The sequence below is a fragment of the Neolamprologus brichardi genome, chromosome 1, assembly GCF_056152115.1.
Source record: "Neolamprologus brichardi isolate AB-2024 chromosome 1, ASM5615211v1, whole genome shotgun sequence".
Taxonomy (NCBI): domain Eukaryota; kingdom Metazoa; phylum Chordata; class Actinopteri; order Cichliformes; family Cichlidae; genus Neolamprologus; species Neolamprologus brichardi.
Window position 1 is genome coordinate 36,122,911 of NC_142104.1, and position 26,685 is coordinate 36,149,595.

The window sequence follows — 26,685 nt, forward strand, 5'->3', positions numbered from 1 at the left end:
TCCTGAAGGTTTAAAGCGAGGGAATATTAAATCTCAGAGAACATATAAAGACTAAGAAAATGGTAAAACAGGGTCAAATAGAGCAAGCAGGAGCAACTCAACACTTACGTAAGACGCATTTTCTTTCAAATCAACTCAGTGCCCGTTACAGGAACATTTTGCACAGCTTTTCTGTTACATATTAGAAAGATATTCAAAGAATTCCAACAACATGCAAATGTAACACTTTTGTTATGTTTTAACCCGGCTCTCTTTTCTTTCCGATTTTCCAGCAGATCATTTTTCTTCCTCTTTCTCTTCCTGATAAAAGCTCGGCGTTTCCCCTTCACCTGATTGCCGGTGATGACAAAATCAAACAAGCGGCGGTGATGACTGCTGAGATTGGCTGTTGTGTGCTGTCACCAGCCACAGGTCACCAAAGACACCCTGAGGCAACAGACAGGATGGGTGGAGGGGCAGAGTGGCAGCGAGGTGACAAAGGTGCCTATTGAGGAAAATAAAATCAGAAGAGGAGGGGAGCGGTGGGGGGGTTCCCGGGAAATGAGGGTATTTGTCTTTAAGGAAGAGATCGGGTGGCCGGGCATCTTTCTGGCCTTCGTGATCACTGTTGTCAGCGCGACCGTTATAGTACAAAAATACAAGGGCCCTTTATGAGGCTGGGAGGTAATTGTGGGGTATAGGTTACTGGGGTATGTGTATTAGAAAAGGAAGGAGAGACAGAATACCACGACACAGGTGCCTGCTCTTTTAAATGGCTGCTCAAGTATGAAGAGGAGAGAGAAAGACGACAGACAAAGTGTGTGTGAGCGGGTTTGTGTGTGTGTTTCAGGGGGAAACAAAACTCTATCCTTGTCTTTTATGCCGTCGCTCACGGCCCGCTCTTGCTTCCTAATCCTGTATCGGCGAAAACAATGACACAGGGAACGCCCCCTATCGCCTCAGGGTGGTGCTAATGGTGGTAGAGAGGTGGAGGGTCACCGAGACAACAGGACACTGTGCTGGCGGTCTAAACGGATGCATGCGTGGATACTGAAACTCTAGTGTTTGTGTCTGTTTCAGTTTATGTGCAACATTCACATTTTTTATTTAAAGGTTTCAGAGATATTACAACTCAGGGGCCGAACCACGGTGAGCAGCGGTGAGCACTGACACCTCGCAGCAAGAAGGTCATGGGTTCGGCTCCATCCACTGGCTCAGGCCTTTATTATATTCTGGCTTCACTTCAATTCAGACACATGCTTGTTTGATGAATTAATGTCTCTCTTTCTCTGTGTTGGCCATGTGATTGAACCGAGACCTATCCAGGGTGTAGCCCATCTCGTGCCATGGCACATGGGTAGCCAAGAACAGCACTCAAAGACCATTTGAGTAACCTTTGTAAAAAACATGGACGCAGACAATGATGTCACGTGTCACAACACCTACTAGCTCCTGTTTTCAGTGTTGACTGAAACGGCCAAGGAGGCTAAAAGCATCAACATTTGGATGAGAAGGTGGCATTAAGCATTGTATAGCATGGACATGTTATACAAAGAGATGATATCATCCATTGCAAAGTATGGCTGCAGAGGCTCGAACTCAGAGGTGTCAGGGGTCCATCCCATTAAACCAGATGTTCTCCCTCTTCAACAAGTTAATCGTTAATGTCTTAATTACTTTGTGTAGTATGAACAGCTGTGAGGGAGGTTTTATCAGTAGGAAAAGCTCTAACACTTATATAATGCATTTACTACAACTTTGAGGTTTAAGGCCTGGATAAGTTTGAAACCTTTTAAAAATATAAAAGCGGGAGTCTCTATCATTGAAATGCAGCTCTGTCTCTCTGTGTACCTGGGCTGTGCCACTACGCTTGCTGTCTTTGGAACGTCTGCCCCCCTTCCTTTTTTAATATAATGGTATGATCCCAGTCGGTGTTTGCATGTGATTGACCGCATGGTGTGCCCGTCAAAAAGTTCCACCCGCGCCTGCATGGAGGGCTTAAAATTCAGCTCCCACATACTGAATGTTAATAATGACAAAAAAAAATATCTTACGGGACCTGCTCTGTTTTATACAGGCTGAAAACAGTTCTTTAAAACTGGGGATTTTTAACGTAGGAGACTATGGGGACTGAGTCAGTTTTGGAACAATCACCTCAACAACACAGGAGGTAATGACATGAACATTTATGGCCAGAAATGACCACAGACTTAAAGCAGCTATAGAAGTGACCCTCGCTCTCACAGCATTGAGTCCTTAGATCTAAGAAAAGACAATGACAGGAACTAGACCCAGGATCCAGATTTAGGGAGATGGTGCTCAGAGGTGGGAATCAGAGTGTGTTCAGGTTCTAAATAGTTGGAGAATTTAAAAAAAACTGATCAGTACCAAAAGCAATTCTACTGTTGGAGGCAATACAGATCTGAATGAAGAGTTTAATCTCATTGGTTTTTTTATTTTTTTGTGTTAGTAATAGGGCTGCCACAAACAATTATTTTGATAGTCGACTAGTCACCGATTATTTTTGCGATTAGTCGACTAATCATCAAAAAACGTACAGCTTATTGCACCAGCAGCATCTGCTCTTATATAACTATCATTAGCTTACAGCTTTAAGTGTTTAAGGTATGTGCTAACTAAAAATAAAGACAAGATGATAGTTTATTAAATTTTAATTAAATTTGCAGATTGTTTCGGTGAAGTTTAATAAACTCCTTGCTATCTAAAATATAACAGGACACCGGAGTAAATTCTCCAGCATCTCACACTTCTGATAATCAGCTGTCTGCTTGACGTTTATTCAGCTGTGTAAAAACTATAACTTTAATCTCAGCCAAACCGATTTACTCAGGAACAAATAAAATACTGAAAAAAGCCAAACAACATTTTTAAGTTATCTAAGTGACTTATATATCATGTTTAACCTGAGTAGCGAAAGACGGCGGTGGGTTTGAAAACGATTAGCCGGGAGTCCGGTGTTCTCACAGCTCTAGTTAGCCTAGCCCCCGGCTAGCTATCGAGCTAGTGGCTAACAGACGTCTCCGTAAACGTCGGAGCGCTTTTGAAAATATGTGGCGTCTTGATAAACTGAACAGATATTTGAGGTTTACACAGCTACATTCTCGCCTGAAAATATGTTAAACGTTTATTTTGTGACCCAGAAAGAATAATAAGAGTAATATTAAAACTAACTAGCTGCCGCCATTGTTGACAACTGAGCTGGGTTGCGCTATGAATTCTGGGACACAGCTTCTTCTTCTTCTTCGGGTTTAACGGCAGCTGGCATCCTTGTACATGCAGTGCTGCCATCTTCTGTTTCAGTCCGTTATTACACTCTTAAATCCTACTACTTATTCCTGCGTCTTTTGGGATCTTACAAAGCTTCAAACGAGGCATCGACTATTAAATCAGTCGTCGACGATTTTGATAGTCGACGTAATCGTGACTAATCGACTAATCGTGGCAGCCCTAGTTAGTAATGAAGTTACTATACAAAGGGAAATGTGTTTTCATACAATCATATTTGTTCCTTTGGTAGAGAACTGGAAACTGGGAGGAACAATTATTCAATTTTCATCAAGCTGGTTTTCTGTGCATTTGAAGTTTGTATAAAATAATAAATAGACAGGTAATGTAGAGGAAAGGAACACCACTTTTCATTTGACTTCTGACAGTAAGACACACCTCCAGCCCACACACACACACACACACACACACAGCAATGGTAGCTTAGCTGTGAAAACGTGGGGTGGGTGTGTCTAATGCTGACCCCTCACTGAATGACTTGATTGGTGGACTAACACACACTAGTTAAATTACAACAAGGATGAACTTACAGTTTACACGTCTATATATGCAAGACACACTCTGAAGAAATTTAGAGTGTAGCTTTGGAAATGACTGTAAAGATTCAAACTGAAGATTGTGACCAAGAATGCATCGTCTGTTTCAGCGTTTTAGTCTTCGACAGTGTATCACAAACATACAGCAAACCCAGTGCCAAAGTCCAGCAGTGCTCTGAAGTGTATTCAGCCTCTCTGATAAGCTTCATCATGTCCTGCCTGTTTAGCTCTGCCGCCAGCTAACACACTATCACTGATTCACCACCACAGATAATACACACAGACGCACACGCGCAGATGAAAAACAGCGAGGCAGAGACGCGGCGACAAAGATGACGAACAAAAACAACAAAATGGCCGATGCCACAGACGGGCCTTTTGTTGTTGTTGTTTCCTGTTGTGGAGCAGGGCGGCTTTCTTTACAGAGTCAAAACACAACTACAGTCGTGTGGACGGGAACTGGGACACTTATCAGTGCACGAACATGCGCGCACACACAGGTAAAGATTAAACAGACTCTTTCAGTCTTGTGGTGTTATCTGTTTTTCTGGTCTGTCTCCTTTTCTTTCTTTTTAGATATGACCTCCTGGGCCACAAAACGCCACTGTGTAGTCTAGCTGGGATTGAGGCTGGCTTTAAACACACATATCCCCCCCAGCAAGGCTTGGGGTGCAGATAGGGCGTATCGATACCAGCTACACGTTGCTCCTGTGTTTTGCAGCTGGTGGAAAGTGAGACAGCAGCGTTGCTGTTGTCCCCTCCTTAAGAGAGACATGCTGGATCAAGAAGTCACACTGTACATCGCTTTCTCTGTGTGTGTGCGTGAGTGTGTCCCATGCAGACGGCGTCCCATCACCTCAGGGAAGACAGAGATAAGCAGAGTGTATGGGCTGAGATAAGATGCGAGCAGACACTGGGGAGACTGACTGACTGTAAGTGAGTCACTGTAGGAAGAGCTGCAGCTTTATGGTCTTGCTGGGCCTGAGGACTCTCACAGACACTGTTGCAGTTTCACAGAAATGAAAACATGACAGAATTCCTTTCAGTGTGGCGAATATTACTCAAAAGAATGGGAACGTAAGGCATAAATCAGTTTCACACTATTTCCTAGGCTACAAACGTGTCAATTAACATGTTTTTGCATGTCATATATTATAAACACGCACTCCAGAAACAAAGCTCTGCTGTATATGAAGCTGAACAACAAGACTGAGGTTTGTTTGTGATGTGACGGCACACGAGCACACGTGCATATCCTGCATATCTCACATGTGACACAGAACAGTAGCGCATTAGCAAAAACATTAGTATTAAATAAATAAATATTTTTTAAAGACTGATAAGATTTAAAGATTATTGTTAGCAAGTAGCAGAGCACATTTTAGAATCCAGAGTAACTGTATGATGTTACAGCACCAGCTTAAACAGACAGACATAACTGGACAGAACCACACACTAACATCATTAATATTTGTGTCAGAATAAAGATGAATGCATGCTGACTGCGGCTCCTATAACACACCTGATGGAACTGTAAACCAACAGCAGATCAGTCTGTTAGCAACAAGTGGCCCAAATCTATTATGTAAATATGTTACTGTCAGATTATTGTTTGTTTTCATTAAACTAGATGCTCCTATAGTTGTCTGACAGGGTATACCTGGTAAAACAGCTGACTACCTGGTTTGTATTTCAGTACATCAAGAAGAAACACTACCCACGTGTTTTTCACAGTGGCCCTGCTCTGAACTATACATCACCATAAGCCTTAATGCAGATTTTGGAAAATATATTTATTTCTGCTCTAAAGTTTGGGATTTCAGCACGGGAGTCTACTAGGGGTGCAACGATACACAAAATTCACGGTTCGGTTCGATACTTTGGTGTCACGGTTCGATATTTTTTCGATACAAAAAAATGTTCATGCCTTTTTAATTTGTCATTTATTAAAATTATAAATATATATTTTAACTCAAAAGTACAGTTTTTCAATTTAATGTTGCTGAAACAACAAAGTAATAAAAAATAAATAAATCTATCTGATGGAGAAATCCCTCATCTTTGGAAAAGAGAGTTTATTACAGAGAAATGTCTCTTTCCAAAATAAAAGCTATACTATACGCTTCTTCTGGGCTATATTCTCAGCAGCATATTAAACATATCAGGTCCCCATAAGGAGAATCATGTGCTAACGGCTGTCTAAATGACTCGGGTAAAGTTTGTAGCATGCGTGCTTGTTGTTTTTGTCTGCTTCCACTTGTCTTTGCACGAGGATGATGTCGGAGTAAATGTGCAGTCATATTCGTTGTGTTCCCACTAGTGCTGTCAGCGTTAATCTCGTTGAAATGACATTAACACCGTAACACGGCAAATCTCTGTTAACAACTTACCGCGGCTCGCCCCGTGCGTGGGGCTGGACTGCGTCAACACGTTAACGAGCTAACTGCACTAACGCACTAGTTCCCACAAATTGAGCATTGCTGGCACATCCAACATACTGTTTTACTTTAGTCCATGACGCGCTTACCTTCAGGGTCATACGTCACATGAAAACCAAGATAGTTCCAAACGCCAGATCTGAATGAGGGTGGGGGAGGTTCAATTTGCCATGTTGCAACTAGCCTAGCTTCTGTCTCGCTAGCTTGCCCTGCGCTCAGTGGATCTGCGCTGCACTGTCGAGCGCAGATCCACTGAGCGCTCAACACAGACAGCATCGTCAGAAGAAAAGTTGATAAAATAAATAAATAAATTTGTATTGTTCGATACATATGCGTACCGAACCAAAAGCACTGTATGAACGGTTCAATATTGATACGAGTATCGTTGCACCCCTTGAGTCTACGGGCGCTGGCTCAGCCAACTGCAGTGCTACATTTGTCACGTTGATGACATGACTGGTCTTAACAAACTGCACACTGGGACATTATTTGTCTTCATCTTAAAGTCGATAAATGTTGCTAATGTTCGAGTTTAAACTGAATTGTAGCAGTTTTCATCAGCTTTCTCTGTATTCTTGTAACCACGGTTACAAATACTCACTTTTAAAATGATCTGAAGTCACTTAGATAAACTGTCTGCACCTTCAACCACACACATTCAAGTTTTGCAGAGGGTGAGACCAAAGTGATGTGCGTCTGTGATAATGGCGGCGCCATGGCAGTGGCAGGACACAACCCCAAACCCACACACACAGACGCTGATAAGCATCACCTCCATCCCTCGGCCTGGCTCTGTCCTGCCTCTCTCTGCTCTGAAGCAGTGAGAGAACACAGAGGACACTGGCTGGAGATAGCTGAACCATCACCATATCAGAAATGTCGTTGTCAGTACAGGTAGAATTTCACATTCCCCACATTCAAAATCACCCTACACACTGCCTGCATATTCCCTTTTACGAATCAATATCATCCCTTAATAAAAGTCCTTGGTGCATACGCTGCATCTTCAGAATTTTTGCATCGAACGGTTCTGGTGACGTCCCTCTGTCGAAGTGAAAGACACGTAACGCTCTGAAGATCACAGCAGAGCTGCCTCACCAATGAAACTGAAAGGTTATCCAATGCTTTTGTTTTATCGCCACAAAAACTGCAAATATGTAAACAAATAAGCACATCAGAGGATGTAAATGAACATTTACCTCAACAGTTTATCATAGAGCCTGCATGAATGAGCATGTGCTTCAGGAGCCACAAAGACTCAATAAGAAAGACCTCTGTAATTTGTTTCAGTATTATAAATCACAAGGTTTATCATTTATTTAATTATTAAATAATTAAATAAATACCAAAATTCCAAGCAGTGAAGACAGACGATAAATCAGGGTGGGTATTATAAACACAGACTGATATATTTGTGTATGTCAAACTTAATTTGCATTTCAACATTTCAGCGTAATATTTGGATTTCATTATATTGTTTAATTCATTATAAATGTACAATTAATCTTTGTGAAACAGCTTTAACCATTAATAATTACATTACTAAAGATTTGTTCTTCATAATCTGTGAAGTGGAATTTAATCAAATCTACATGTTAACAAAATAGTCGGGTACCTTCTGTTTTTCTTTTCTTAAAACGCGATATTACGGCCAAATGTGTGGGATTTGTTTTGTAACATGTATTTAAATAATGTAAATACAGGTTATGGGTGAATGGCAGAAAGTGGTCATGTTAAATAGCAAAGACAAACAGGGTAAATAAATAATGGTCAAACCGCATCTACGTGAATCGCTTCATGAAGCACCTCCGGGTACGTGTTGAAAAGCAAAGGCTGGACGACAAAAGACGTGCGATCAGATGTGTGAAACTATTTGCGACACACCTTCTTGTGACACCCGTCGCAAATATTTCTTGACGCCTGACTGAAAAAGCGAGCGGTGGCTGTGTGTCAGCGTGAGGGCAGATCAGATGAATGAAACGGTCACAAGACACAGCAGATAATGCCACAGACGCCACAGACGCTTCTCTATCTCCTTTATCAAACGCAGAACAACAGGATATAATGTCACGCACTAAAGGATGATTCCTCGAACCCGCTGGCAGCAGGACCAGGCTCACAAACACACTTTCGCGATGCCTGTGTTGAGAGTAAAAGACATATTTTACAGGAAATCCTCTGAGTGGGATTGGATTATCAAACACCATAACCAGATTAAAGCAGCCATGCTATTAAAGATCACTTGGAGTCAAATCAATCCTGTCAAATAGCTAATAGACTTTGCAAGCCTATTCAGACACACTGTCACACAGTGCATATAAATACACTGGAATACAACAGCAATGCCAGAGAACATCTATAGCTGTGTATGGTGGGATGTAGCAGAAGTGCAGATTAAGAGTGTAAAAGGCTTTGCACTCCTAATCGACCTGGATGGGATTGTTCAGCTGTTATTCAATAACAGAGCGAATCTCTTTGCAGATATGGTCATAAACATGACTACTGTGCAGTTAGCTGGGTTAGGCTAATTGGCAGCTCGAAACTGCCCGTAGGTGTGAATGCGTGTCTGTGCATCAGACTGGTGACCCGTCCAGGTGTACCCTGGGATCCAGCCCACGACCCTGACAAGGATGAGTGGAGGAGAATGGACGGATGGTGTTTTTTAAAAGGATTTATATCATTTTGTGTCAAAGCACACTGTGTGTCGATCTTATGTGCTGCACAATAATGTTTAATATTTAGTATTTACTGTTATATTCCCATATATCATCATGATGTTGTTTATTGTATTGCTCTCGTTTTCTTCTGCTTGTTTTCTTTTTTCTTTCTCAACAGGTGATCCAGGTGATTGATAGATGTTTTTTTTTGTCTGCTTATTTAGTTGGTTTTGGTTTTTTTGCCCTTTATCCCCGTCCCTCTTCTCCGCTGTTTTCCCCCCTCTTCCTTTCTCCCTTTTCTTTTCCTCATTCAAGTATGTCACGTATCTAGCAAGTGAAAATAAAAAAAATAAAATAAACAATAAAAGGTGAATCAAATAGACCATTACGGCAAGGCTGTGATGGTCAATTTGGTAAAGTAAATCCGTTGGGCATCTTTCCTCGCCTTTAGACAATAATTCTGATGGCAAAAGAACCAAATGGGACAGGCGAAAAAATAAATATATATATATATCCTTTCGTGTTACACCTTGGAAACGTGTCTCTCATAAACCTTGAAGCAAAGAAATGACCTGTTACTTCTATTAGTATGCACCTCTTCAAAAAAGCACAGCTATTTTGGGACACTTACTTTATAATTCCAACTCAGTAAGAAGATTATTGACATTTTTTGTGTTTTTGTGTTCGCCCAGCTGTGAGATATCATATACCATAAACCTAACTGCTTAAATGTGTAAATAAATTAAAGAGAAAGAAGTAAGTGAATAAACTGTTTTTAAAATTATAATGAATTTTTACATTTTCAATTTCTATGGCCAATGAAAATGCGTCTCATTGCCAAGACGTCACAAAAGAAACATCTCATGATAAAACCAGTGAGCTCTATGTTGTTGCAAAACATACTGATAGTTATAGAAGCATTTCTAAGGCTACGTTCACTCTGCAGGTCTTAATGCTCAATTCCAATTTTTTGATCAAATGGGATTTTTTTGTCTGCTTGTTCACACTACAGATAAAATGTGACAGCAAACGCGCTCTAGTGTGAACGCTCAAAGCGGCCGCATGCGCAAAAGAAGACGTCACACACAACGCGCTCTGTTTAGACCCAGACCAACAGTATTGTTTGACAGATGAACCTTAATATAAAGACTTCAGACTTTACGTTTCCCAATTTTTGCTTTGAGTTATTTTGTTATTTACATAATAATGTAAATAACCTAATAATGATCCTTATTGCTGTTTTAGAGGAGCGCTGCTTCAAAGGATAGTTGCAGATTTCTGTCAGGATCTGCAGATTATACAGAACAAATAAAATGTTCACGTTTCTCCAACGTTGTCTTCCCAACAGTTTCACTGGATGGTCAGGAAGCGTTCGCGATGTCTTCTCTGGAGCTGATAATTGGCGTCTGTCTTGTGTCAGTGACGTAAAAGACGGATTTAATACGACATGACCATCAAACAGCAGCTTTCTAAAACATCAGATATGTATCGGATTCAGCACCACATACGAAAGTGACCCAGATCGGATTTGAAAATATCAGATTTGTGCTGTTCACACTGTCACACCATGATCGGATATGGGTCGCATAGGGTCAAAAAAAATCGGATATGATGCGCTTTCGCTTGCAGTGTGAACGTAGCCTAAGGTGTCAGTGAGCACCGGTGGGTGAAAATGGAAATCCCTTTCACCTTAAACTGGTGCTCATTTCAAACAGGAAGGAAAACAATTATCAGAAGAGTCGTCCAAGAAGCAAGGATCACTTCTGGAGAGCAACAGAAAGACCTGGAATCAGCAGGTACAAGTGATCAAAAAAATAAAGAAATAATGCACTCAACCACCATGGCCTTTATGAACACTCACCACACTTGGTGGGTTAAGAAAAAGCAGGTTTAAAGGTTGCTGACCAACATTTAGACACGGCTGTGAAATACAAGGTCAAAAGGCGCTGCGCATATCACCCCCAAAACACAAAAAAACCTGCTGCCATCTACCAGGATGATGACGAGGAAACGTCGGTTTCAGCAAACACACAGCCGAGGAGACTCAATACAGCTGTTATTGCTAATTGAAAATCTATGGAATGAACTAAAGCTCAGAGTTTATGGGGAAGGACTCACAAAGACTTTTTTTCATATAGGACATCACCAACAAAGGCTTTTGTATCAAGTGCATAAATATACACTTTTTCTGTGTGTCATTTTTCATTATTAGACATAACTGTCGATTTAATAGGTTTGAATGTGTGAAGTACAGAAGACAGAGTGGAAACAATGTAACAGCCTCAGCTGATATAACTGACGGGAACAAAATACAACACATGTAACAACTTCACACCTCAGCAAAGTATCTGCAGTAAAACAATGAGAGAGAAGAAGCAAAGGTGTACCGCAAAACAGAAGAGGGCATGTTTAAAGTTTCTTACCTGATCCTGCATCCATGATGTTGGACTGGCCACGACGATCAGCCACCAACCGCGATGAGCCGGGCATGCTGACAGGCTCTGAACGCACTGGCTGGATCCTAAACATGTTTGTTATGCATCCGTTAATACACACACTCACACACACGCACACAAAAAGAACACACATCCACTGGGATCCAGATGCTTATTTAACTGGAGCTCTGGTCTGTTGTTTCAGTGATTAAGTACTACAGGCTTCATCGATGTGGACTCTATCCACGATTATTAGAATATTAGGATCATTTCTGATTAATGACCAGCTCCACGTGTAGATCGCCTTTGCGTTTAGGCTGGTGTGTATTTCTATGAGAACAAATTTAAAGTACCTGAGGCTGTGGAGGTCCAGGTCGTCTGTGTCGAAGTCCAAAAGGGGCTGCTGAACATCGCTGGGGCCCTGGGACTGAAGCACCGAGGATGAAGAGGAGATGACTGTGGTCTGGCCTGAAGGATGAATTGTCTTAAACTGAAACTGGGGGCCCATCCACAGGCGCCGATGGGGGCCTGTATGAGTCACGATCTCCACCTGAAACGAGAGGTTTAAACTAAATAAGGTTCATTCAATTCAGTTTTCTTTAGATTATTAGGAAGATGCATTCATTTGTCTAACGTGCTCCAGGCTGGCTTTCACAGGGTGGCTCTGGCATCTATGTGCCAACGCTGAAAACTTCCACGCAGTACTCAGATGAACTCAGTTACATGGCATCAAACTAAAAGCTTGCTGTACTTGTGTACCACTAAAAGTCTGGCGATGATGTCAGAACTCATCAATGTCTTGTGTGTGTTGGGAGTGCTAGCAGCCTGATGGGAAGCCTTCCCAGAGGGTTAATAGAAGTGTGACACTAGCAACGGCGTGGCAGCAAAGCTGAGGTGAGGCCTACAGGGACAATAAGATGGCACTGCTGTGGCAGGCGGTCCACGGGCGCCTGAGCTGAGTGGCACTAATGCTGGCTAAAAGTAGGATAGGAGGAGGTTATGGAGTGGCTCACTCATAAACATCAGACTATTACTGCCTCGTCTATTCTCCATCTCCTCTTTGCCTTTATTGAACAGCCGTCTCCTGCCTCGGACTCCTGCTTTTCACTGCTCTCCCAAGCCGTCTCTACTTTGAATCCCTGCAGCAATTAGCACGCCTCTTGGTGTCTCGCTATTCGGATGTCATTATCTTTACTTCATACACATCTGTCTCTCAGCTCAGCTGAGTATTTTCTTCCACTATGGCTTCCACGTGCTAACATCTTAAACAATCTCAACTTTGCCGTGTCTGTTTACATGCACACAGACATGAGATATGTGAGGTTCATCACAGCTGTGCAAATTAGGCCACAGAAGGAGGGAGGATTGTCACTTTGCATGTGTGTATGCTTTTCCAGTTAACACCATCGATGTCACGCCCAGCTGCGGAGCCGAGACAGCTGCCAGCGTGCTCTCTTTGCAATGGCACGGTAGGTCCAGATGTTACAGTCCAGTATCAACCCCAAATGCACATCCCCTTGCAGACTTGTTGGACAGAGCTAGTTGACATGTTGCCACAGATTTGCCCATGCTGCTGTAGCCTCGACACCGAATGAGATCAAGCTAGCTGCCTCTGTCTGTGCAAAACCTTCACATTTTCTCCTTCTTTATAGGCTGAATATTTTTACTCTTATAGCATCAGTACTATCTTTAGAAAGTAAGAAGAAAAGACGAACATCCTGGCATCTTATAAATGATTGTCTGAGGTTAAGAAGCTGCACAAATATTGGCTAAGCTAATTTGCTTGTCAGTTGTTTTCATTCAGTGAAGTATTTACCATAAGCATTTAAGGGGCTGTGCTTGTGCATTTTTTAAATGTTCCTGTTATCTAACACTTAAAGGCAACACATCTCTTGCAAATAAACTGTCCTCTAATCCATTTACGTATTAGGAGACAATTAAGTATGAACCGAGGTGGACTGTATAAGGACAGGAGTTTGTGTTGTCTACTCAGTCAGCTGAAGGCCAACTGACACTGACAGGCACCAAATGGCACAGCACTGCAGTGAGCTGAAGCACTGACATGGAGGGTCACAAACCTCACATTTCATTAGGGGATGGCCGATCAATCCTGAATCCCAATCTAATGCCAAAAAGCCCACTGAAAATCTAATGAGGGCCACTGATATGATATAATGAAATCCACGAGGCAGTAGTTAGCCTCTAATTCAATATAGCCTATATGTATTTAGCTCTTCTCAATCCACAAAGCTATTATGCTTGGTATCTATGCTTTTCTTCATATTCTAGGGAAACCGAAGCAAAGAGGAAACTAACCAGCATACCCATATATCAGTTATGGTATAATATCCCAAAGTCTTTGTCCAAATCATTTAATTTTAATGCTGGAAGAGCTGTAGAGTTAAATCTTCAACCACTGACACATACATTTTTATCACTGCTCTGACAGGAAGTCACCCAAAATACAGGTTAGTGCGAGGGATAGTTTTGCTCCTGGCAAACTATCATGGCAGATTTGAACCAGGGCCTCTGCTAGCTAAGCGAAGTACATTTTACCCAATCAATTATGTATGCAGTGGAATTATTGATGATGAAAATGTAGTGGGCTACCTGCCGACACTAGCGATAAGTGCTACTTGTGTTAACCAAGCTGAAAAGACCTGGGTGAGTGTGTCGTGTTCGCGCACTCAACCAGGTTATTTCAGTGCAGTTTTGAATTGTGTTTTTATCAGGTAAAAATACAAAATAATTTGTTTCAGACAGTTATGTCAAAATATATTAAAATAAGGACAGTTATGTGTAGGGGTTTCACTTGGGTTGGGAAGAATTTTCCAACTAATTTACATTTTTAAATTATACTTGACCTTCTTTCCATCATTAAGGGGGGAAAGCTATCCAAATCTACCTGGCCCTGGTGAACTGGTGGCAGCAGCAAGAACTGCAATCAAGCATTTGCAATAACTGGCAATGAAGGTTTCATTGTGGAGGAACTTGGAGGATTTTCTGAGCATGGCCAGCCTATTTTGGTCATGCCAAGTTATTTCTCCTGTTTTGGCTTCCCTTCATTGGCTTCCTGTTAAATCCAGAATTGAATTCAAAATCCTGCTCCTCACATACAAGGTCTTAAATAATCAGGCCCCATCTTATCTTAATGACCTTGTAGTACCATATCACCCTATTAGAGCACTTCGCTCTCGCTCTGCAGGCCTACTTGTTGTTCCTAGAGTATTTAAAAGTAGAATGGGAGGCAGAGCCTTCAGTTTTCAGGCCCCTCTTCTGTGGAACCAGCTTCCAGTTTGGATTCGGGAGACAGACACTATCTCTACTTTTAAGATTAGGCTTCAAACTTTCCTTTTTGCTAAAGCATATAGTTAGGGCTGGACCAGGTGACCCTGAATCCTCCCTTAGTTATGCTGCAATAGACGTAGGCTGCCGGGGGATTCCCATGATGCATTGAGTTTTTCCTTTCCAGTCACCTTTCTCACTCACTATGTGTTAATAGACCTCTCTGCATTGAATCATATCTGTTATTAATCTCTGTCTCTCTTCCACAGCATGTCTTTATCCTGTCTTCCTTCTCTCACCCCAACCAATCACAGCAGATGGCCCCGCCCCTCCCTGAGCCTGGTTCTGCCGGAGGTTTCTTCCTGTTAAAAGGGAGTTTTTCCTTCCCACTGTCGCCAAAGTGCTGCTCATAGGGGGTCATATGATTGTTGGGTTTTTCTCTGTATCTATGAAGCGCCTTGAGGCGACTTTTGTTGTGATTTGGCGCTTTATAAATAAAATTGAATTGAATTGAATTGAATTTCAATTAGACTCATGTCCAAACTTTGAACAGGCCTCTCCAAAGCATTTCATTTGGTTTAATTTGATTTTTTGTCTATTCTGAAATTGACTTGCTGGTGTTTCAGATCATTGCCTTGCTCCATAACCCAAGTTCGCGTCAGCTTCAGCTGAAGAACGGATTGATCATTCCACCGATTACGACAAGTCATTCAGGTCCCAAAGCAGCAAAGCAGTCCCAGAACGTCACACCATCATATTTCACTGTTGGTATGACATTCATTCATTCATTTTCCAAAATGCTGTGTTAGTTTTATGCCAGATGTAACGAGACTCAAACCTTGCAAAAACTGAACATCATAAAGATGTTTCTGGCAAACTTGAGGGAGGCTTTTTTGGTCAGCGGTGGTTTTCCATGGGAACTCCTGTGGATGTCATTTGTGCACAGCCCCTTTCTTACTGCTGAATCATGAAGTTTGACCTTAACTGAGGAAAGCGAGGCCTGCAGTTCTTTAGATGCTTTTTTTGGTTATTTTGTGATCTCTTCAAGTAAGCTGGGGAGATCAGCGACCCCTGGGAAGGTTAACGCTGGTCACAATTTTCTCAATTTGTGGAGAAATGACTGACAGTCTTGTTCACTGTAGTTCTAAATTCTTAGAATGGTTTTTGTAACCTTTACTAGACTAAGATTTTTGAGTGAGTTTCTTATCTGTTCTTGGGTGTCTTTAGCTCATGGTATGGTGTGTTGCATTTGAGCTTTTAGCCTGGTTCACTATGTTAGGTGTGTCAGGAAATCAAACTCAGCTTTTTTCAAAAAATGTGGTTAATCACAGTACATGTATTAGGGTGGGGGATTCCTCTTTCACTCAAGGCCAGGTAGGTTTGGACAGGAAAATAATTTCATGATCTGTATGTTAACAAAAACCCTTTTTTTAAACAATAAACGAAGGAGACGACTTCAGACGACTGTATAATTATAGCAAAGAGACAGTGCAAAAGAGTTGCTAGTTTTTTATGCATTTGCAACAAAATTTCTATTAACCTGATGAATGTCAAGTTATTATCTTCCTTTGAACTTTTTTAATCTCTCTAACTATTCAGATTTGACTGATGCTCCAGTGTTTACTCGCTGATATCAGTGAGTAAACACTGGAGCATCAGGTGGAGCTTCAGTGGATAGATAAAACCTTTCCTGCTTAAGCTAAAAACAAGCCTATGCCATATTATGGCACAAGGTTGCCATAGAGCAGCGGTCCCCAACCCCCGGGCCTCAGACCGGTACCGGTCCATGAGTCGTTTGGTACCGGGCCGCGAGAGTTGAGGCTCAGGTGTGAAATGTATAGTTTTCAGGGTTTTTATCGGTTTTCAGCGTTATTTTGTTATCGTTTTTATCATTAACTCGGTTTTCCTGGGTCTTTTCACGTGTGTTATGAATAAATCTTTTTTTCGGTACCGGTACTAGTTTTATTTTGTTGTATTTATCCGCGACACCTTAAAGGCCGGTTCATGAAAATATTGTCGGGCATAAACCGGTCCGTGGCGCAAAAAAGGTTGGAGACCGCTGCCATAGAGTCCCACTGTGAGCTGTCTTCTTTTAAATTACACACAGTTACTTGACCCACAGATTACACCAAAAAGTGCAAACTTGTTTTTTGTAATCCAGGATCAAGTTCAGGAGCAGGTCTAACTGTAATATGATGTTTGCAATGAAGAGTCATTAACTGATTTATCAGCGCTCTGAATTGGTATTTGTTCATTGCATTTTTAATATGAAACATTTTCTTCTTAAGTCACTGTCATGTCAAACAGAAGCTTTACCTGAGAGAGCCACTCCTCATCCTCCTGCCCACTGTGGTCTGATGCCAGACTGTCGGATGACTCGTGGCGTGTGATTGGGCCGGGGCTTCCTGGGGGTACAGCTGGGAAAAAAAGAATACACAAGAATGATATACTTGAAAGCTGACGATAGCCAACGCCTCGTACCGTCACGTTAAGAGTAAAAGTCAAGTTCCATCCCTCTAAATACATTTACAGCTATTGGAAAAGGATATCAGAACGGCAAAGCAGGGCAATGAATCTCATATTACTAATTAGAATTTACACAAATTAGCATGTAAAGCTAATTAGACCTTAAAAGCGGTTCACCAAAGTGTGTTTTTACAGCCTAAATGTGTGATTAGGCCTTAAGCCCTTGTGTATGAGCATATACATTGTAAAGCAAACACATGGGCTCAGTGAAGTTAGTTTAAGCTAAGATACAATAAGTTTGCAGTTAAAGACTCGCTGGATGAAAGCTAGTGTTTTGGGACAACATCAAAAATCCCAACCCCGTGTTCTCATGTGTATGTTGGTGCATGCAAGTGTTAGTAGAAAAGCAAGAGTACAGTGAATGTCTGTGTGTTGCAGAGAGACTCAGGGACAGATGGCGCTCCAGAAGGCTTGAGTAAGCAGGGATGGAGAGAACGAGCCCTGATGCGCAGAATCAGTCTTTCTCCGCCTCCCACCCCAGGGATGGAGTTTCTTTAACACAAGCATGGCTAATACACTCGTCAAGTCAACATCTGGAGCACAGGAGGCACTTCTAACTACATCCCCATACACACTCCAGGTGTTCGGACATCCTCGATGGAGGCAGTTTGGTCTTTGACGCCTGTTTAGCAAAATGCCACATCATCCCTCACCCACACCTCACCCCAACATACTCACACAGAACTGTGCCGTCACACGTTTCTTAAACTTGGTTCTGAAACAAAAACCCAAACTGATCTGATGACTGAGCGTCATCTGCAAATCCAAATCATATCAGTACGACTAAAAGGAGAAATGAGTAAAAGTGGGAAAGTCGTAAAAAACATGGCATAACAAATTCAACACATTGAAAAAATAAGAGTGTTTGCCTCTTAACAAGTGGCCAAACAGAAATATGAGACTTTTTAATACCAAAAGCTTTTCCTTATTTCCTGTTTGACAAAAAGAGGCTACTTCAAGGACAGCTTGAACTATTCTGGTGAAATATTTATTCCCCTTTTTGTCAACTGACAGAATTATGTCATTATATCTATAAGCATATTAGATTTAACTGACTTAAGTGGATACAATCATTAGACAGTGAATCAACAATAATAAATAAAAAAAGCAACTATGTAACTGTGATTTTATTAACTGGTTCTTTGTGTTATGGTGGTGCTAGTAAAATACTCCATGCAACTGTACAGTGTGATTTAAAAGAAAGCTTTGACTCAATTTTTATTAAATACAAAACATCTCTCCAAGCAACTGCCATAGGTCAGTATTGCACGTCATGGATACAGTGTCTATTTTCTCCTCCCCGCTGTAGCTAAGACAAGCTCAGGCTGGTGTTTGTAGCAGGAGATTTCAGATCTCAGTTTTGTGTCTAGTCAATAAAAAGCAACAGAGATGAGCTGAAATGTGCTAAAGGTCCTTACAGGGGAAGAAAGTGTGATATATGTTGTGGATCATGCACGCCTGCGTGTTGCCCACAAAAATACAGACATTTTTTAACAATATAACCATTTCTTTTTTTTTTTTTGCTTGCTTTCTATTCTTTCTCTCTCAACAGGTGATCCAGGAGATTTTTTTCCCTTTCTCATTGTCCCTCTCCCCTCCTGTTTTTCTTTTCCTTCCTCTTTCTTTCTCCCTTTCCTATCTCTCACTCATGTCTGTCCCGTCTGTAACAACTGAAAATAAAATAAAATAAATAATAAAAACAAAGGTCGATCAAATGGACCAATACGGCAATGCCATGATGATCCATTTGGCAAAATAAATCCATTGGGTATCCTTGTTGGTCTTCAGACAACAATTCTGACGGCTAAAGAACCAAATGGGACAGGCAAAAACAAACAAACAAACAAACAAAAAAAACAAAAAAAAACAAAAAAAACAAACAAAAAAAACCAACCATATAACCATTTCTTCGTATTTATAAAACACGATTAATAGCATCACAGTGGCCTGGCATATGTGCATATGTACTAAACAGTGTGAGGTATGCAACCTAAGCATGCATACTCAAAAACAACAGCACATAGCTTGGCAGTGATGACACTTTTCATTGTTTTTAATAGTTGATTTCACTTCTTTGTATGTTATAACTTTAGTCTTCTGCCATTGGTTGAAGGACCCAAAATGGCCCAAGCAAGAGCAGCCCAGACAGGCTGCTGCACATACTTTTCACTCTACCCTCTGGTGATTGTAAATGACTACAACATGTAAAACGACGGCCTGCAAAGCCAATAAAAGCAAAAAACACCAGCATGTTGAGTACTTGTGAATACATCAAATATGTTTTTGTTGCTTTGCTTCTTATTTGGGAGAAGCGACCCTTTCGTGACCTACAGATGTCCTGGAGAGGAAAAGTGTGTAAGGCTTACAGTACGAGGGAGAAACAGGGAGAGAAGGTTTCTCGTGTCCTTTTAATGGAGGAGAGCTGAACAAAGCCTGCGTTGTGTTACTTATTAAACAAAATCACAACTCCCCTATTTCCTCCCGGTGCATTCACTCTCCTACTTGGCTGTCCCTCGCTCTCTTGTTCTCCTTCACTCTCTCTCTCCCTGCTCTCTGACCCTTGGGGCCAATAGCTGTTCCCTAATTAATTATTGATGTTCTAAAGCAGTTGTTGGACTGGCTGGATCGGGTTTCCAGTGGGTGGGTGTGGGGGTTTACAATGGTCAGTGTCGCAGCCAGGCTCCATTATGGAGAGCTAGTGGTCATCCCCATGGGTCAGGCAAAGACACAACCCTTTTGCACGTGTTTGTTAGTGTGTATGTCAGGAGGCAGACTGACACTAGCAGTTACTGTAGTATCTACTCATCATAGCATCCAGCTAGCCAACCACTCGGCCTTCTGCTGCTTCTATAGTGGTCATTAGTGGCTTTTAAGAGACAGAATGTCAATGCAATTTCACAGAGAGCAAATTTTTTAAGTGCAAACGTATCACATTGCACTCAAGAAAGGAGTCTCATTGTATAGTTAGATCCACAGTGAATATGTTCTGTTGTTGATGGATTTAAAGACACATCAGCAAATGAGCAAGTGGCACGGCGCCATCACCCCACGACCATCAGAGGAATGGAAAAGGACAGGTCAGCGGGAAATTTAGGAAAATGTACTATATGTTCTCTGACTTCCAGTATGGATTCTTTGACTTCTTTCTTTTTTAATTTATTGGCTACTTCAGAAACAGGGCTCGCAAAATTTCAAACTCCCTGGTAGCCCTTCGGGCAGGGACTCTTCAGTTTTTGGTAGCCCAAAATAAATTTAAGTAGCCCGAATAAAAAAGAGAGCAATTTTTTGATTGATGTTTTGTTTCCTGTTTTGTTTCCGCTACAATATTATACATTAAAGTATAATATTGTAACGGAAACAAAACATTAATCAAAAAATTGTTGAAAAACAAATTACAACATTGTATAAAAATGACAATCATCAACTCAAATACTTGGTTCTAATTGAACAGAAATTTCTATGAACTTGTAAGAACTGTGTAGGACATGAATCAGTCTGTGTCAGATCCTGAATGTGAAATTTCCACTGAAGTCACGGGTTTTCACGGCGATTTTGCGAGCCCTGAGAAAGAGTTGAGCCTTCATTAAGCAAACCTTTCCTTGCCATACAATCTTTGAAGTCAAGTCTGTAAAACCCTTTCCTGTTACAAAAATGCAATAATCTTATCTGTATGTGATGGACAAAAAAGAAAGTACCAACTACATAAGTATACATTAGACCCAACAAACAGCAAACTGCTAGCTATGCTAATGGTCTGCTGGACATTTCATAAACAAATCTCGTCTTTATGGATGAAGAGCTGAGAGAAAACAAACCTATAACCACTAATTCTTTGTGAAATATTTAAAAAAAAAATTAATATTTCTTGTAAAAGTGTATGATATTAAAATTAAGTTGCTGACACATGATTGAGAAAACTTTGGGTGTACCAAGGAGACTGATACATATTTAAAATTGTACTATAGTGTATGAAGCATCGATATTTGTTAACCAAAGGAAGCACCTCGATCATTAATCAGCAGACTGAGTCAGTCAGGTGAACTGTCACATGCAATTTATAATTACGGCTCTTTTATTTACTTTGGTGCTTTTGCAAATATATACGCAAATGAAGGGACTCCCACTCCACCCGTAATCATCTACCACACAACCACCAACAAGGAACAGAGTCGTCTGTGTCACCGTCTTTATTGACTGCGAAGAGAGAGGCGCTTTGCTGTGCTGAAGGCCGGTAGCCAATGGCCTGTTAGTCAGAGCAGTGAAGCAGAGAGTCAGCACAAGAACAAAGGCTGCCTAGGTATTGATGTAGCCTGACCTCCTGGGGACTAGAGGCCAGGGGCCAGACAGGCTGATCTCCAGGGAAAGATAAGGGGCTAACAATCTGATAGATCTGGAAAGCTGGCCGCACGGTGGACACAGGATAGCCGCCTCGTCTCGAACGCTTACTCTGTTCTAATTTTTGTGGATGATTTTTTGTCTTTTTATATTTTTTTCTCCCGCCTTTGTAGTCCACCCTGAATTTTTTTGTAGCCAGACACTTCACTCACTATGCTTCTTCTTCTAACTTCTCCACCTGTCTTTCTTCTCACTTTCCTCTCTTCTCGCTTTCCTCTTCTGAGTACTGCTCTGGCAGATAGGTGCTGGCACACTGACAGAGTGGGATAGCTTAGTCATTATGTATCATTCAGTGCGCAATTGACTGACAGTTCCTTCATTCATCCAGCGCTACACTTACTGCATCCTTTCTCTGCCTCCCTTTGATTACTGACCCAGTCATGGCGCCACGGTTTCGCTTTACCAAATGCCTGATGCTCCAGAGCCTTCACTCTGGCCCCTCTCTCGAAGCAATTAGATCTATTGACGAGGCAACTGTGGCTGGCCTGTCATGGGCCTCAAAGTCCCGAGAGAACTGCCAAACCAGCCAGTCAGTCAGTCTCCACAATTAGCACATTATATGACAGGTAGGGAGGGGAGGGCGTGGCCAAAAAGCATAGCCTCAATTTCTGTCGCCAGGCTCAAAGGAGCCAGCCAGAAATCTAGGTGGTAAATTATTCACCGGTTTGTTTGCACCAGAGCGGCTTTGCGGTGAGGGAGGAAGGTGTTGGAAAACATTTTGTGCACAGCTAGATAAATATCAGCCTCCCGCTAACGCCACAAAAAAATACAAAAAATGGGAAGAACTGGATGTAGTTAATGAGGCTGCAAACACTTCGCATTCATTGGTTCAGTTATTCTGTTACCCCTCTCCGACACCTTAGACCAAAAGGAAAAAGGGCCTATTCACACACTCACCCAAATGAGCACTTTTTGGGAAACAGAGATTCTATGTTTCCACTTCGCTGCGAGAGGATTCCCCAAACACCAACAACAAGTCTGCTTTTATTAAGCCAGATCGTGCTACACAATCTCATCTGTTGTGAGTATACTGTGCCTCTCTCTCTGCCTTATCTCTGTAAGCAGCGCTGTGCGTTGTTATATCTTCTACTTGGCTGAGTGCTGCCAGTAGCTGCTATAGATGGACAGGTAGAGATAGTGACCATGAAGTGGCGCCACCGCTGCCTTTTATCATCCCGTCCTGGAGGCTCCGGTCTGGCCTGACCCTGGCCCTTCCTCTCCCCTTTCTATTCCTTTCCCTGTATATTGCATTTTTAATCAGGCTGGGTCATCCAATACAGAGCCACGAGACTGGAGACCATGGCCTGTCAGTCAAGTGCTGCCACCTTTTTTCCTTGCACCACCTTTCTAGAAACATGGTCTGTCTGTAGGACAATTAGCTAAAAGGGACATTTACGGAGACGTCTCGCCCTCCCTTTCTTTAGATCTTTTACTGCCCCTGTTTCTTAATATCCAGTCAGCTATTTTCTCCCTCGTGATGCGTGTTATCAGCAATGTAAAGTACACCTATATAACACAAGAGCCATGTGCGTTTTCAGTTTCCTATGTCTCGATATTTACACTCAGCAAGAGGCTGCACCGGCAGCTTACGGCCGTGCTGCAATTCATCCCGAGGTCAAATCGAGCCCTTCTCCTGGATCGCTTCTTCGCCGTGCTGCCAAGCCCTGGAGGAAACGGCAAAGGAGACGGGCTGGCAAAAGGAGCGCATGCTGAGAAATAGGACGTTGAGAGCCGCCGCCCGGGTGCAAAGTGCAGAAATGGAAGATGGCACTCCGGGAGCAGCTCAGTCGGTGGCGGCGGTGCATACGACGCTAACCAGAGGGAACATGGCAAGAGCACAAGAAGTGGGCAGAGTGCTGAACAATTATGTTTATAGTGTCTTGACCTCGCATGACTTCACACTTGGTTGGTTATAGGAATAAAGAGCCACGACCGTGTTATCTGGCTATTGTTAATTGGATGTAAATGTTAATGCAATGAATCTCTCTCATTATGCAGCCAGTTCCGCTGCCCATGCTGGCAGAGAGTGGTGGAATAAACTGACGCCCGAGCCCATCACTCCGACGCGCTCTCATTGCTCTGACACTAGGAGAGACCATTAGCACTAATTTGAGAAAATATCCTACCAGTTAGACCTGAAGCACTGCAGAAGCCAACGGAGACGAGCACAGAGATTAGGGTAAACATAGCTACCACTTGCCCCCGAGCACCCGCAAGAGCTAATCATAGATTTTGTATGTTTATAATTATGGAGTGAGCTCAAAACGCCAGCCTGTTCCACGGGGGTGGATTGATTCCGTGTGTGGCCATCCATGTGCACTCTGCGCTTTTGCAAAATGGCCTTTCAGATGGCACCCTAAAGTGCTCACCGCTCTGTACTTGTTATTGAATTAGAGGGAGTTTAGGGTGTCAGCTAATTGGTCTGCGCGCGGCATCTTATAGCATTGTGTTGGCATGTCCTCAAGCGCACGTGTAGTGTGGTTGCCTAAGGACGAATTCAAGGTTCCTCACAGAGGAGAAAAACTACAAGGATTTGCGACAGTGCTCAGAGGACGTGAAATGGTGGAAATGGCAGAGAGCTCTTTCCCTCCGGTATCTGAATAATAAAATATTATGGGTGATGACCAGAAAGATCCTTTCTCGGCATGTGGTTCCAATAAGGGGCTGATGGTCTGCTTTCAACATAGTCAACATGAAAAACCACTGGGGAACTGTTCGTTTCTTCATATTTATATATGTGTGTGTACACGATATGTGTGCGCATGTGCATGTGGATTCATATATGCAAAAAACTGTCTGACAGTTAGGGTTAAGGCTGAGGGTTAGGATCTCTCAAATCATTTTGACTGCTTAATTTGAATAATAATAAAAACTAGAGATGTGCTGATAGTCAGGGAGTAATCAGCTACTATCCAGCATTCTTGGTCCTTACCAGTGACGTGTGTCAGATTATGAGCTCTTCAAACAACATTCATCAAAGTGAAGTGTTGGGGAAGCACCACGAATCATGTTCATAACAACAAACCTGATGAGACGCTTCACCCGGGTGAACACTAACATTTTAAAGAAGCTAAAAGTGACTAAAGCTGCAGTTATCCAGGACTCAGGGCCAACATGAAGGATCTGAGCAGTTCAGAGGAAAATGATGGAGAAAAGGCTCAATGTCCTGATATCTCACGACGGGATAACTATACTGGAAAATTATTTTATTGCCTGATTTTTGTCATTTATAACTGTTTTCATATGTTTGAAAATTATTAAATTATTATTAAATTATGAAACGGTAATAGGTGAGAAAAAAATTCTTGAATTGTGAGCGTCAGGAGTGTCTGAAGATATATTGACACAAGCCTCATGTCTTAACTTCGCTTCGTTAAGGAGATATGACGATTCGAATATGCCTCTCATTACAGAAATCAAGCAGTGATTTTGAACAAACTCTCCATTGACTTTCTATGGAGAGTTTTGAGACTTTGTGTTGGTCTGAGGAGATTTGCAAACATTCTATAAATCCCACAACAGTGATAGTGACATTTTCTGAAAGCCAGCAAAAATACCTACGTTTTGATGTATAATTTGTGGAAGTTGAGTGAAAATTGAGCAAGTAGCAAGAAGTTGTTCGGACATGAAGAGAAAATTGCCAAAGGTACAGTGGCTCACTTAGAACCAACTGCATAGCAACCATAACAACGCATGTATTTTGTGAAAAATCACAAAGATGAAACTCAAAACTTGAAGAGGGATAAGATGAAAATGGTAAAAGATATGAAAAAGCTGAATCATACATGAATAGCCCAATAATTTGTGAACATTTTAAATTTTGAATGGTTGTTCTAGGTGAAAGTATGAGGAAGTAGTTAAGTTTCAAAAACAAGCAAGTTTTAGCAGAATTGCAGAAGTTTTCCATTCATTTCATAACTGTTACTTTGTTTGGTAAGGTAGAATATGATAATGGTGAGCGTACAGCAACTCATTTTTAGGTATTTATTAGTGACTCTTTCAAGGAACCAGAGTTTTTAAAATTATTTTTATTATGAAAAGAACATTTTTCACTAAAGAAAAGTTGGTTTTTGCTTGTAATGTTGGCAGATCAGACTTAGAAAAATATATCAGAAATCCACATAATTGCGAGCAGTACAACACTGATGAAAACTTCTGCATTTTCAGTGACTGCATGTGATATTTGTGTACCAATGTATGCTACTTTTTGTTGCACTCTCTTTGTGGTATCCCCAACAATTCAACTATACTTTACTTTTATTCTGAAAGGGCCACAAGGAAATGTAGAAGTACTCAGTGCTCTTAGCCCTGTGATACCATTCTCTGGTTTATCAGTACCATGCTAACCTTACATTCAGAGCATATGTTGGTACAACACCTTGACCTTTTGTACTTCCTGAAAATTCAGACTTCCATTCTATTTGAACACAACTTTATACTGTAAATACACTACAGTGTGTAAACTCAAGGAAAACTACTTGTTTAACACTTACCAGCCAGGAGATATTGATAGTACTGCACTAGATCTGAGGCCAACACCAAAGGATGGTTGGAGTTGAAAGGTGGCTGCAGCTCATTCCACTGTGGAGTCCTGCTCAAAAAGGACAAATCATCCATAAGACTTGGAGACACAGAAGCCGTGTCCTGCATCAAGTCTTCATCACAGCTTTACCTGGCTAGAATCCAGCAGGCCCTTGGACAGGTGTTGAGTTCTAACGGTGTATCGTCGCTTATCTTTTGTGACGTGCTTAATGGCCGAGGTTCCAAGACGTGCTCCACCAAGTTACCATAGCAACTGACTACGTACAGCGAGTCCACAACCGACTGCCTGGACTGATCTGTGAGGAGGATGAGCAACAAGGCGAGGAAAAATTATTTGCAATAAATGCAATAATAGCTATCAACTGCAGAAGAATGCAAAGACGACCTGTCACCACAGTCTACCTTTCTCTCTTTTTATGTTGGGATTAGTGATGAACCAGGAGCGAGGTGACGCGAAGATGGCCGCCACGCAGAACTCTCCTCCGCTGGACTTGCTCGGTGAGATCTGGGGGGGTGGCTTAGATTTGCTTCAGGAGACGGAAAAGAAATTGAGACAAAGTAAATAATATACTACAATGCAGGGGTC

At 41.8% G+C, this 26,685-nt stretch overlaps 1 protein-coding gene across 3 annotated transcripts in view; it reads right to left on the reverse strand.

Annotated features, from left to right (window-relative positions):
• Positions 1-26,685, reverse strand: part of bcas3 (BCAS3 microtubule associated cell migration factor) — a 365,279-nt gene that overhangs the window by 227,389 nt on the left and 111,205 nt on the right. For all 3 annotated transcript variants that reach the window (XM_087841488.1, XM_087841496.1, XM_087841502.1), the window contains 6 exons: positions 26,502-26,626; positions 26,230-26,395; positions 26,051-26,148; positions 16,953-17,053; positions 11,705-11,901; positions 11,340-11,437 (listed from right to left, as the gene is read on the reverse strand). In XM_087841488.1, coding sequence (XP_087697614.1) covers positions 11,340-11,437; positions 11,705-11,901; positions 16,953-17,053; positions 26,051-26,148; positions 26,230-26,395; positions 26,502-26,626 — 785 coding nt within the window. The remainder of the gene's footprint in view (positions 1-11,339; positions 11,438-11,704; positions 11,902-16,952; positions 17,054-26,050; positions 26,149-26,229; positions 26,396-26,501; positions 26,627-26,685) is intronic.